The sequence below is a fragment of the Lygodium microphyllum genome, chromosome 9, assembly GCF_053477565.2.
Source record: "Lygodium microphyllum isolate KBCC chromosome 9, Lygodium_microphyllum_v1.1.10, whole genome shotgun sequence".
Lineage (NCBI taxonomy): Eukaryota > Viridiplantae > Streptophyta > Polypodiopsida > Schizaeales > Lygodiaceae > Lygodium > Lygodium microphyllum.
In genome coordinates, this window is record NC_141143.1 from 61,119,602 (window position 1) to 61,132,427 (window position 12,826).

The following is a 12,826-nucleotide window of genomic DNA, read 5'->3' on the forward strand; positions in this document are numbered from 1 at the left end:
CTCATCTGAGTCTACCCTTTACGTATGTAAAGAAGGGGGATCTATGCTGATTTTATGTCTTTATGTTGATGACCTTTTGCTCACACTGGAACACATGCTGATCAGATTTCAGCATTCAAACAAAATTTGCAGCAAACTTTTGACATGTCTGACTTGGGAATTTTGCATTACTACTTGGGCATCCAGTTCATACATAATGCTCGAGGTATTGGGTTATCACAGTCACAGTATATTGGGCAGCTTCTTGAGAAATTTGGCTTACAAGATTGCAAGCGGAGTAAGAGTGGATGTCAAGTATGCTGACTGATCTATTGAAAGAGCATCCAACTCATATAAACTATGACACAAAGATCCTGTCAAGACCAATGTCATGCATTCTTTTTCTCGAACCATGCAAGGGTCATCATCAAAGGTGACCTGCATACCACAACGTGCCAAAGAAGAAATAGAAAGCAAATTCTTCTTTATTCCAAGCACAAACAAAGCATCCTGCAGGCAGAGAATAGAGCCATCAATGGCTGTGAGCTGAATCTGCGATGTGCCCGAAGTGCCAGAACTCTGTGGAGCATTTTTCACCTTGCTGTTCTTGCATTTCTGTCTTGCCACAAAAGCCTGCTCAGAGACTATAGCATCTACACCACTATTTTTCCGTGTTTGCTCCTCCTCTAGAAGCAAGCTAACCAGCTAAATAAAAGTGAGTGGGTGCTCAGCAATCCTCATGGTGAGGTTCAATGCAGTATGAAAAGACAAGTACGAAGGAGGTAAGGAGTTCAAGGTGGTGGATATCAACTGTGCATCCGAAAAATACTCATCTACATTCATGAGCTGCTCCCTCAAGTCCTGAATCTTGTTTAAGTGATCCTGCATAGAATCACCTTCATGCATCTTCAGAGTTTCCAACTCTTTCTTCAAGAAAGAGATCCGTGTCTCATTTTTTCCTGCAAACATATGCTCCAAAGTCAACCATGCATCTCGTGAAGAAGATGCCGAACGCATATGAGGTATGATGGACCGCTGAACTGCCAAAGCAATCAGCGACAAGGCCTGTGCATCACGGGTATCCCAAGCTTTTTGAGCTGCAGTTCTTGGAGGAAGTGGCTGAGGTGGAGCGGGCTGAGGTCCCCGTTGTCCACGTGCGCCATGGGGAGGAGGAGTAGCGGGAGCTACAACTCCCGGCCGAGTTTCCTCTCCACTGACATAATCCCATAAATTCTTGGCCACTAATACATTTTTCATCATGAATGACCAAAGGGAATAGTTGTTTCCGTCCAGTCTGTCCTCCTTGGATACATACGCAAAAACATCACCTCCCTGATTTGCCATGATGACAAATTTCCAAAGACAAAATGAGCAATGTCAAAGCAGTACGAACTGGAAATCTGCAAATTTCCAGAAATTGCAGCAAATACGTTTCTGCAATTAATTTGCAAGGGCATACTCTGTCAGAAAACTGTCTTTTAATGCACGCTTCCCAAGGTGCAAACAGTGCACTGCAACACTGTTATGTCAAAATCCCCAAAATTTTTGCCAAAATTTCTGTCAAAAACAGTCTTTCTGTGACTGTATCAGCAGTTTAAATGCAACTGTCTTCCAAATACACAAAAGCCCCAAAATTCTGACGATCCAGTCCAGAAATTTGCATGAAATTTATCCCTCCACTTGTTCTGTGCCAACCGCGTGTGAACCTCCGCTTCTAGAATAGTGTTCTGGGCTGAAATTAAAAAATTTGTTGAAAATTTTACCTGTTGCAGAGCAGACTGGCGTGTGGTCAAAACGGTGGTCTGACGGGCGTCGTCTGACGAAGTGGGCAGGACGTTGACTGGGCAGGCGACGTGGACAGGGCAGGCGACATGAAGATTTAAAACGGCGGCAGGCGCAGGAAACGGTCGCGAGCTGACGTGGAGGTTGACAGGCGGCGCAGGCGTTGACTCGTGGCTGGTCGTCAGGCCGTCTGACGGAAGTCGTGTGGGCGAACAGTGCAGACGTTGTAGGACTGACGGAAGTGCTGGCGACAGTGCAGACGTTGCGGTCTGACGGAAGTCGCCTGGGCTCACGAGGGCAGCGCTGACATGGCGGGTGGAGCAACACGCTGTATTCTGGAGTTGCGCGATGTAACACTGGCAGACTGACGGGGGCAGGGGCACGCTCAGCAGGCGAGCGGCTCTCTGACGTTGGCGACTGTTGGCGAACAGCACTGGCGTGCTGAAGACTGACGACTTGCACACTGCAGGCAGGAGCTGAGTTCAGAGCTATGCTCTGATACCAAATGTGAGAGCAGAGGATCGAGGTACAGCTAGATTCAGTAGACAGTGTGAGAGTGAGAGAGACAGAGTTGAAGCACGACACCCAAGAGAATAGACTGAATGAGTGTAATCTGAAAGTACAAAGTACAACCCTTAAACCTTAGGGTTGTAGGGGGGTGTTCACACCCGACACACACTAAGTGCCCAAATGTGTGTACATAAGTACATACGATAATAAGACCATAAGTCTGGGGGAAAAAACCTCTCCTACCGAGAGTAAAAAGTGCCCCAGTGTCCTACTGATCACCGATACTCCCATATGAGCGTAGGCGTAAGTAAGGCGCGAGTAAAATACCCAACAATATAAAACCGTATTTTATGTTCCACAAGGCCACTACCAGTGGACTGTACTTCCCTTTGGGATCAAAACAACACCCACTTTCAAGGATGGACAGATTCCGTGTTTGCAAAATTTCTTTTATGTTTATCCTACATTAATGACATTTTGGTTTTCTCTAAGACCATTGTAGAACACCTAAATCACGTATATCAGTATTCCCAAGCAGTGGAAACTGTTGGTATGGTGTTATCACCTACTAAGTCTATTTTGTTCACAACCCAAGTTGATTTTTTGGTGTTAAATATTCATCATGGTATGGTGGAATTGCAAGATCATGTCTTAAAGAAGACTTATCTTGCTCTCTATACACAAGATTTATATCCATTGCTAAGGAAGGATAATTTCCACTGAAAACCCATACATATGGTGGCTCTTTAGCAAATAAAGAATCTAATTCAAAATTGACCCCTACTTCATTTACCCATAGGACTCCCTTTGGTCATTTACACTGACGCATCTGATACACGATGGGGTGCTATCCTTTGTGAAAAGACATCCAACACATCACCTAGTGACCAAGCCCATGGAAAAGATTTACACATCTGCTGATATGCTTCAGGCATTTTTTCCTCCACTCAACAAAATTATCCCTCGTACAAAAGGGAAATACTGGGCATTATCAAGGCAATAAAGATTTTCCGAATCTTTGTGGAATTTGTGTCTTTTCCCGTATGCATTGATCTCCAACATGTGCATGGCTATCTTACCAAGAAGGCCCCAAGTGAAATTGGAAATAAAAGGCTCCTACGGTGGTCCCCGTTTTTTAATGAGTTGGACATCACTTTTGAACATGTGCCTGAAAAAGAAAATGTCCTAGCTAATTTATTGTGTCGAAAACCTCCTTAACACTGTAGTCACTAAGTGTACCGTAGAATATTGTAGATTCTACACTATAGCCATGATGCACTATATACTCCACTAAGCATTGTACACTCCACTAACTTTTAACACTGTAACATATGCACGCTTCAACGATGCGCACTCCCAAAAGTGATTCGCCATTGAACAACATTATTGATGCCACTCAACCCACCTTACCACTCATTCCTTCATAACTCTATAAATACCTCGTATGTAATACAATCGGGGAGGGGTTTTTAGAGTTCCATTTTATTTCTCATCTCTCGTTTCTTCCACTCTTCGCCTTTGTGCTTTGTGTTTCACTCTCCGCTGCCATCTCTGCACCTGTGTTACACACACACACACACACATATATAATGCATATATGTCCATGTGTGTGTGTGTGTGTGTGTGTGAGAGAGAGAGAGAGAGAAAGAAAGAAAGAAAGAAAGAAAGTTATATTAACGTCTACAACAGGCCAAGTTGGCCTATGAGACCAAAATGTTGCATACAAAATGTCTAGGAGGTTTCAAAAGTCCCAGTGAAGCTAACGTTTATGCTATGTTGAACTAAATTGAGTAGGTACAAAAAGCAATAGAAATTGTCATATGCCAAGGAACCAAGCCTTCCCTGTGGACAAAAGATCGATGTGCTGAGATCCAATTGCTAGTGTAGGAGACCTTGCAACTTAGCAAGGTGTCACGACTCACTACACCCCAAACGTGGAATCAAAAACAAAAGCATTCCGAGTTATCCAATTATACCAACAACCCCAAAAGCAGAGAAAATGAAACTGAATGTTCATGTATGGTTGTGCTAATGAGACTAAATGTTCATATATAGTTGTGTTGGACAAGGGTATTTGGATCGAGCAAAGACCCAATCGAAGGGACACAGTGAGGTGCCAACCACAGCCCTCCAAATGTTAGACAATAGGCTCTAGACTTTTTGCGCCAAGGGGGACGAAAGAAAATGATGGTGAGAAGATTCCAAAATGGTGAGACCAAAAAAGCAATTTCCATTGGAAATTTGGTGTTTTACAAGTGCCGCAACAAGAATAAGTCCCCCAACCATGACATGCCAAATGAAGACTTTGCATTTGTAAGGAGTGTTGTTGACCCAACCCTCCATGAGAGTCATTTTCCACCAATCTTGAGATTTAAGCAAGCCCCAAACAACATTAGCCTTGGCAGCTAAACAATCATGGTCTTTGATCACAAGGTGATATACTTGATTCACCGAAGCCTTTTCCAGGTGGAGTCAACCTGCAAGGTCCCAATCTTGCCATGGACAATTAGAATCCAGGGCAGGGAAGGGCTCTCTAGGCCACAGTGTGGCCAAAAGCTGGTCCCACAAGTCTCTATATCCTCGAGGAATCCGAAAAACCCTCCTAGTGGTGCAGAAACTTGAAAGACATCAACCCCCTTCGACTATCCAAAGTGGTGTCTGAGACAAAAGATAGGCTGGGTTGTACCGCGCGATTAAATTTGGGACAATCTTATTGCTTCCCATCCCACAAAATTGGCTTGGTCACCACCAATAATTCCATCTTTGGCCTTCTGAAGAACTAACAGCCATGAGCAACTAGAAGTCATCAAGGAGGATGATGTATTAACCTGAACTACACCCCACTCTTCCAAAAAGAAACAAGTAACAAAGACCCACTAGTGGTGACAATCCTTACACGTTGCACGAAAGAGGGACCATCAAAGAGCAACCATCTTGAGTGTGCACATCCAAAATAGCTCCACCACCCGTACTTTTAGGAGTGCAAGCATGGCTCCATGAGATCCACGAGATGCCACCATGCAGAGTGTCCTTTCCCCATAGGAAGTAATTATAAACTTTACAGCCAGTCCATAATCTAAGATCAAAACCTTGATACATGGACTAATACGTCTTTGTCAAGTAACATCTGCTTGCATGATAGTGTCTTCCCAATTGACCAGAAGTTTCAAGCAGTAAGGTCAAACATAGTAGGATTTAAACATAAGTTTTAAGCAGTCAGGTGATATATTGTCAAATTTGATGCATTTATCTACTTGTTCACATTCACATTTTCGAGATATTGAAACACCAATTAATCCCCAAAAAATGGAGCTATTATTTATTGTAAATGCAAACATGAAAAGCACTGAAACTTTCTATCTTTGTGACACTTTCAAGAAGAAATGATTCTGATCTGGAAAAGTAAAAACAATTTTTAAAACAGCTTTCACTTTTCTTTCATGAAAAAGTCATTCAACTCAAAAGCATTGGAAACTCATCAGCAGAACCAATTTTTGTGCTACTATCTATTTTCTTATGTGAGAATAAGCAAAAAAGCAGAAAAATATACACTTGACTTCTCTTCTGCAAAATTCACTACATTTTGCCGGCTGAAATTTTGATAGAAACAGGTAAAGCTTGTCACTTCATAAAGCAACTCTCTTTTGTGGTTTAGAAATTTTCTCATAAAACAAATAAAAGATATTTGTTGAATCATGATAGAGAATAGCATACATAATCACATGCAGATTGGGTAAAAAGATTCAGAGCTCTGGATGCTCATACCCATGCTAACAAGGGATTGAACACCAAAGTCTGCAATTGTGACTGGACTATGGTCACTCTTGTTTAGCTGCTCTTTCACATCACTTAGCATGGACCCTTGAACCTGATTAAGCCCGATGCAACATCCGCTACATCAAACTCAAGTATTGTTAAATCAATTTTATACACATTACAAATCATAAAACAGGCTGTCTTATTAGAAACTATGACTACCACCAATTTACCATATACATGTTGAAAGTTTGAAAGAGATGGGGACTAAGATTACTAGTTACAAGGAAGGACACTCAAAACAGCCTTTGATTTCTCAAAATAAGTGTTAAAAATAGGAAATATATTATCAATTCTATGTAATTCAGGAGTTAAATTTGTCCGTTCTGAAATATGCTTGAGCATAAAATAGAAATCCCTAATAGCCAAGTATGCCTAAATGTACAAGAAATGGAGCAAAATGCAATGCACCGCCTGCTGTGAAATAGCAGTAAATCCACAAAACCTGGGATCTAAACAAGCAGGGTTGGGTATAGTCATGGTGTGCAACTCTTATGTCAGCACTACTACATCATCAACTGCCACGTCAGCTGGCACATCATCAAGGCTGATCTAGTTTCATTTCCCCCATTAAATTGTTTCTGTCCTCAACTGCAAAGCCTCTTGAAACAGGATGGAAGATCTGTTATACTCATTCAAACCTGAGCATCTGTAGGATTACAATTTGTCCAGCTTCAGATCAAAGCATTTGGCCCTCGTCCAAGGCCCAGTTTTCTGGTGGTGCTTTTCTCTATTCAGTTCAGGCGTATTTGGAGCATACAGGTCCAGTTTCCAAACTTCTTCCTACTTATAAGTGCCCACAGAATTGTACCTCCCAATCTCTTTTCCAGAGTTTTGTCCTTGCAAGCTAGCCTGGGCTCTTTCTGCCTCCACTTTCATCGTGTTCATCTTCTCCTTCATTGTCCACTCCTCTCTGTCTCTGCTTCCATCATGGTATCAAAGCACAGACCTTTCACTTGCCCTTAAAGCTTCCTGTAAGATGATTTCTTGCAGTTCATGACAGCATTGCAATCTGTACCTGCATCTTCACCACTCATTGTATCTGCTGATGCAACAATTTTCAGTGCTTCATCAGCTTCCAGTAACCATTGGTGGCAGCAAATATCTTTTCTTTTGCAAGTTTCAGACCTTTCCCTATTCATGGCAGCAGCAGCAATGCATAGTCCAAGGCAGAGGACTACTGCATTTGGTAGCAGCAACAAGTGGTGCCATCTTCAGACTGCTTTTTTAACAGTTCTCTCTCTCCTGCTCTATTTGGTACCCCTTCTCTAGTGCCAGCATAAGAACTACCACCTTTATGGCCCTCCCCACTGGAGTAATTTCGCAGCTACACTTGCATTTTTTGCAGCCTATCCCTACAGTTTTGCAAGCTGCCCTGGGGTTTTTGCTCCAGATCTACATTTTGCAGTTTGACCACTGTAGCTATGACTTTCAAAACCAAAAGGTTTTATAAAATTCTCATACGTAGGAAACAATTTCATGAGTTTAAAAAATGGGTGACCCTGGTTCACCAGGAATCAAGCTCCTCCTCGATCACTTGTCTCCAGAAAGTGCACAGAGACCTTTGCTTCAACAGCCTGCATAACTCCACATTGTTCCTACACTTACATCCATTATCATAGCCATTTGCTAGATGGGCATCAACAAGGATTGTGTAAGAGAAGCAAAAGAGCATAAAGAGAAGAGAACATAGTGAAAGAGATGAAACACCAGAAATTTGAAGGAAAACACTCTGATCTGAATGCAGTACAAGGCTACAAACAGTCAGCCCCTGCATGTGTGTGTGCCATGTTAGTGAAGGCCCTAGACTGATGGCAAACGATGAGGATGATGCAAGAAATGATGCAACAGCTCAGGCAATAGGCTGCTAGTTGCATTTGCTGTCACAGCAGGCCAACCAACTGATCTCCACCTCCTGGAGCACATGGTGATTGCTGGTCATCATCTTCTCCACTCCAACAGCCCTTCAGGACTGCGTTTTGCTCCCTTCTCTCTACAGTTGGCTGTCCTTCCTTCCATAGCATCTACATTGATATTCTACTTCCCGGAGGACTACATTTTGCTCCTTTCACAGTGCAGATTCCCTAAAGGTGCTGCCACCTAATCAGCCAGGACAATGCAGTCATCTCAGAGCTTTGCTCCATTGCATCAGCATGATTCAGTGTTCATTCTTCCCTATTCTTCTTCTTTTGTGTTTTTGAGTTTCTTTGCCATAGTGTTTGCCGTACACTTTGTGTTACTCTCCGCAAACCCTACCATTTCTTTACAAACTCTAGTGATGGTGGAGGACCAGCTACTACCTCCTCCAACTCACTATCTCCATGTGGCTGAGATGATGCTGCTATCCAGGCAACTGGTGCTCAGCTTTGTTGTGGTGATTGAGCAGGGTGTGTTGGAATTGAGGAGATGGATGCAGCTTGGTTAAGAAACCTGATGAAGACTGCCAAGATGGATGAAGAAGCTGAAGACATGTCCATGTGTGGTGTGTGTGAGCATCGCCTGGACAGAAGGGAGTGCCTCGGGTCCAAGATGTGGGAGGGAGCAGCCTATTGGGCAAGTAGGATAATGGTGGGCTGGAGAGGGATGGTGCTAATCAGAGTAAGATGATGACAAGAAAATAAGCAAGTCGGTGGTAGTCAAATGGGAAAGATGTGGCAAGACAACTAATGGCCAAGGTGGTGGCGGGGCGGGAAGGTAGGTGTTGTGTTCACAATGGCGGTGGATAAGACAATGCAACCAAGCAATGTTGGCATGCAATAAGTTTGGTGATGTGCACATAGTCAGTTTGATGGCGAACCGAAGGTGGCAAATGCACATAGAAAAGCATTAATTCAGCATAAACCATGGCTGAAATTGTCAATGGCATTTACTAACATGCTGCTATCCATGGGACCAGCTGTAGACCATTGAAAACTGAGCATAAACTAATCATGAACTGATCACTTGCTGATTTGAGAACTGACCACAAATTGCTGCAAATGTGATCCCAAACTGATTACAAACTGATTGCAAAAACCGATCAATAAACTAATGCAAAAATTGATGCAAAACTGATCCCAAGCCTGACCGTAAACAGTTCTTGATCAAAACTAGGCTGAACTTGATCAGAATTTTTGTCTCAAAACTAAGGCAAAAACTCATACCCCACTGATCATGAACAAATGTAAATGAATAGTTTCAGTATCCGGGTGAAACTCATACTCATCTACATACATCTCATAGTGACTAGTACACTGAGTAGTGACCTCATGGTAGACATATTGTTAGCTTAGTATCTTAGATGCATACTGAATACATCCCAAATCCACTACATACGAGAGCTGGCCAAAATTGGTGGAGTGGATGTACTACCTTCCCCTTGAGCATCAAGCAATGCTTCAAACCCCTATTCTATTGAACTCGATTGCACCCAAAGTAAAGTCGGCTCTTGATTGAGCCCGAACTAAAGTCAGTTGTAACTAAAAGGCATCTAGGTAAAGTTGCAACAACTAAGGATGATATGCCAAGTCATCCTCTTCCATCCACTTTGCTTTTATTGTTGAAACAATACTAAAGCTTCACCAATAAGCATATGGAAACTTTACCTCTAACTTTACTTGCCTCAAAATCTCTACTAGGTTATAGGCCTTTCTTTCCCTTAAGCATTGCGATGCTTTATATTTTCACATTGTTGCAACTCCAGCTTAACTAATATGCAAATTGCATCCATTTGACTAGTCCCTCATGTGTACCTCAAATGCTAGGAGCATCAAATGCATTAGGAAACATTCTTATTTACATACTTTGGACTATTGCAATTCAGATGTATCTAGAGCCGGGTCAGTATCAGAAAGTGCTACCTCCACACCTACTGCAGGCATTGCATCGGCCATGGCATCAACAACGCCACATGTTGCACGTAGACAGAGCACACTTGATGCTAGTTGGGATCCCAAGAAGAAGGAAGAGGTAGATACATCAGTGGCACGCTTTTTTTATCATGACCACATTCAATTTCGTGCAGCAGGTCAGAGTATTTTAAATTGATATGCAAGAATATTGGTGAGTATGGCTCTTCCTATGTACCTCCATCATCAAAGACCTTACACACCACTTTGCTCGACAAGGAAAAGCACCTTGTTGAGGAAGCAGCAGTGACTAGAAAGAGCATGTGGGCTAAAAATGGAGTTTCCATGATTGCTGATGGTTGGAGTGATACACGCAAGTGATCCATTCATGGTATGGTTGCTTATTCTCATGGGGAAATGTATTTCATATCTTCACATGATGCATCCAGAACAAGAAAGTCAGCAGATGTACTTGCAGCAAAGTGGGTTACAGGTATTGAGCTTATTGGCCTAGAGCATGTTGTGGGATGTGTTGCAAATGGAGAGCCCGCAAATAGGGCAGCAAGTGCTATTATCCAAGGATATTATCCGCATATCACAGTTTCATATTGTATGGCTCATTGCTTGAACAGCCTACTGAAGGATATTAGTAACCTGTCATGGATTGCACCTGTCATAGAGCAAGGAGCTCAAATGGTTAGCTTTGTTTTGAATCACCAGTTTCTTCACCATCACTTCTCTTTGCGGTCGAAAAATACACTTTTAAAATACTCTGATACCAAATTTGCTTCTTGATGCTAGGCAGATTAAGAGAATGCAATGGCGCCTTGAGGTAGTTATTTCTTAGTGATGAGTTTACCTCATCAACATTGGCAGATATTCCTACAGGTATGTTATGCTTGGAGAAAGCAAATAACTCCACCTTTTGGGATGATGTAAAGCAGATAGATACTATGGTATCACCTATTGTACATTATTGAGGATTATGGATGCTATGCAACCTTGCATTGGCAAGGTATATGAGGCTATGGATAGGCTGAATGAAAAGTTGCAGGAGTTGGCACCAAATGATGAGGCGTATGAGGAGATACAGCATTTAGTTGTGACGAGATGGAACTCCTATAGCTCACCCCTGCATGCAGCTGCATTTGTTGTGGAACTTGAGTTCCAGGGCAAGGTTCAGGAGAATGACACTGAGGTTATGGATGCATGGAGGCTTATATTGTCTCGTCTAGTACCTGATCATGGCACTAGACGAAAGATCAGAGATCAGCTTTCATGTTATAAGACCTTTCGGGGTTCTTTTGATTATGGGGATGCATAGGAGAATCCCTGTAAGATTGGGGCAGCTTTGTGGTGGGAGAACTATGGTTCGGATGGTCTTGAGTTACAGCAACTAGCCATCCGTATTTTGAGTCAGCCAGTTAGCTCCTCTTGTTTGGAGCAATTGTGGAGTACATACACTCACATTGCTTCAAAGAAGAGGAACCATCTTGGTGTGGAGAGGGCAAACGATCTAGTATTCGTTAGTGCTAATTTGAGGATGTTATGTAACAATATGACAACAAAGCCCGATCCATTCACAGAGTGGGAGATGCAGCAAGAAGAGGAGACACATGCTGATGTTGAGGGAGATGCAGCAATTCATGGTACACATGATAATGAAGCTAGCACTTCAGGAGTAGCTAGAGCAGCCTCAGATCATGATGATGATCTTTGATTTAGTTTACTTATCATGAGTCTCATGATACATGGCACATGTACATTGTATATGATATTATAATCATTGATGACAGTGTGACACTTGGGCTGTTGACAGTTGTGCCATGCCGATATTATATTTGTACTTGAGTCTTGTAGTCTTGCAATTGCCCTTTGGGCTATTTTGGCATGCCGCATTTTGCTTCAGTTTAGAGATTAGACTTTATATTTGTAGTCTTTTTTGGGACAATGAGCATGTTCTTTCAAAGATTAGACTTCATATTTGTAATCTTTTAAGTTTTTTGGCAATGGGACCATAGGCATGTTCTTTCAGATTAGACTTTAAAGTTTAGTTCATTGTTCATTGTTTTATCATTTATGACATATGTATTATGCATTTTATCATTTATAATTGAATAGCTTGCCTCTTGAACCTTGTAAGTTGCAATTCAATTTCTAATGAGTAGTTTTAGAATGATGCATGATATCTTAAAGTTAAAACTTAAAATGATTTGTCCTTGTGGATTATATACCTTGGTTTTAAGTTTTAACACTCCAGAGTCCACATGGATTATGAGTAAAATATTATTATTTTTTCATGAATTTTAATTTTTTAAATGTTGTTCCCGTTCCCGTTCCCTAGGTTTGGCGTCCCCGTCCCTGTTCTCCGTTCCCATTCCCATTCCGCGTTTCATGTTTCTATAATTTCAACTATTGTCCTCAAGTGATCTTTAAACTTGTCATCCAATTCCTCTTCCTCTTTGCTGATGATCAATTTCTAAAGGCCTAGAAGGACCCACATTTTTGTCTAAACCAACATTATCAGCTTGCTATTTGTGAGAGATATGGAGGATCAAAGCTCAGCTGAGAGTACACAGTTAACACTTAAGAGTGTAAGAGTGAAGACACAGAACAACTCCCAATGCCATTACTAAAAAGTACAATGAAAGTACAAAGTACAAATATAATTGAGAAAAAAAACCTCTCATAAGGAGAGTAAAAAGTGACCTAGTGTCATACCGCGGATCACCAACACTCCTCTGTGAGCGTAGGCGTGAGTCAAACCCAACAAACCCCCGTGGAGTGAAAAGTGATCAATATCCAAGGATCATCCACCAAAGGAGATCAAATTTAAAGCATTGAGAAGTGCTTCAAATTTGTTACGATAAAAAGCTTTGATGGAGATATCTGCCACATTACTAGTGGTAGGG

General features: G+C 42.0%; 1 protein-coding gene across 5 annotated transcripts in view; it reads right to left on the reverse strand.

The window, feature by feature from the left end:
• The window catches only part of LOC148031092 (Inositol monophosphatase family protein), a 144,800-nt gene that overhangs the window by 64,491 nt on the left and 67,483 nt on the right, over positions 1-12,826 (reverse strand). For all 5 annotated transcript variants that reach the window (XR_015691977.1, XM_087685670.1, XM_087685669.1 and 2 more), the window contains exon 3: positions 6,037-6,139. Coding sequence is in view for 4 of the 5 variants with exons in the window: in XM_087685670.1 (XP_087541796.1) it covers positions 6,037-6,139 (103 nt within the window). In the remaining variant the exon portion in view is untranslated. The remainder of the gene's footprint in view (positions 1-6,036; positions 6,140-12,826) is intronic.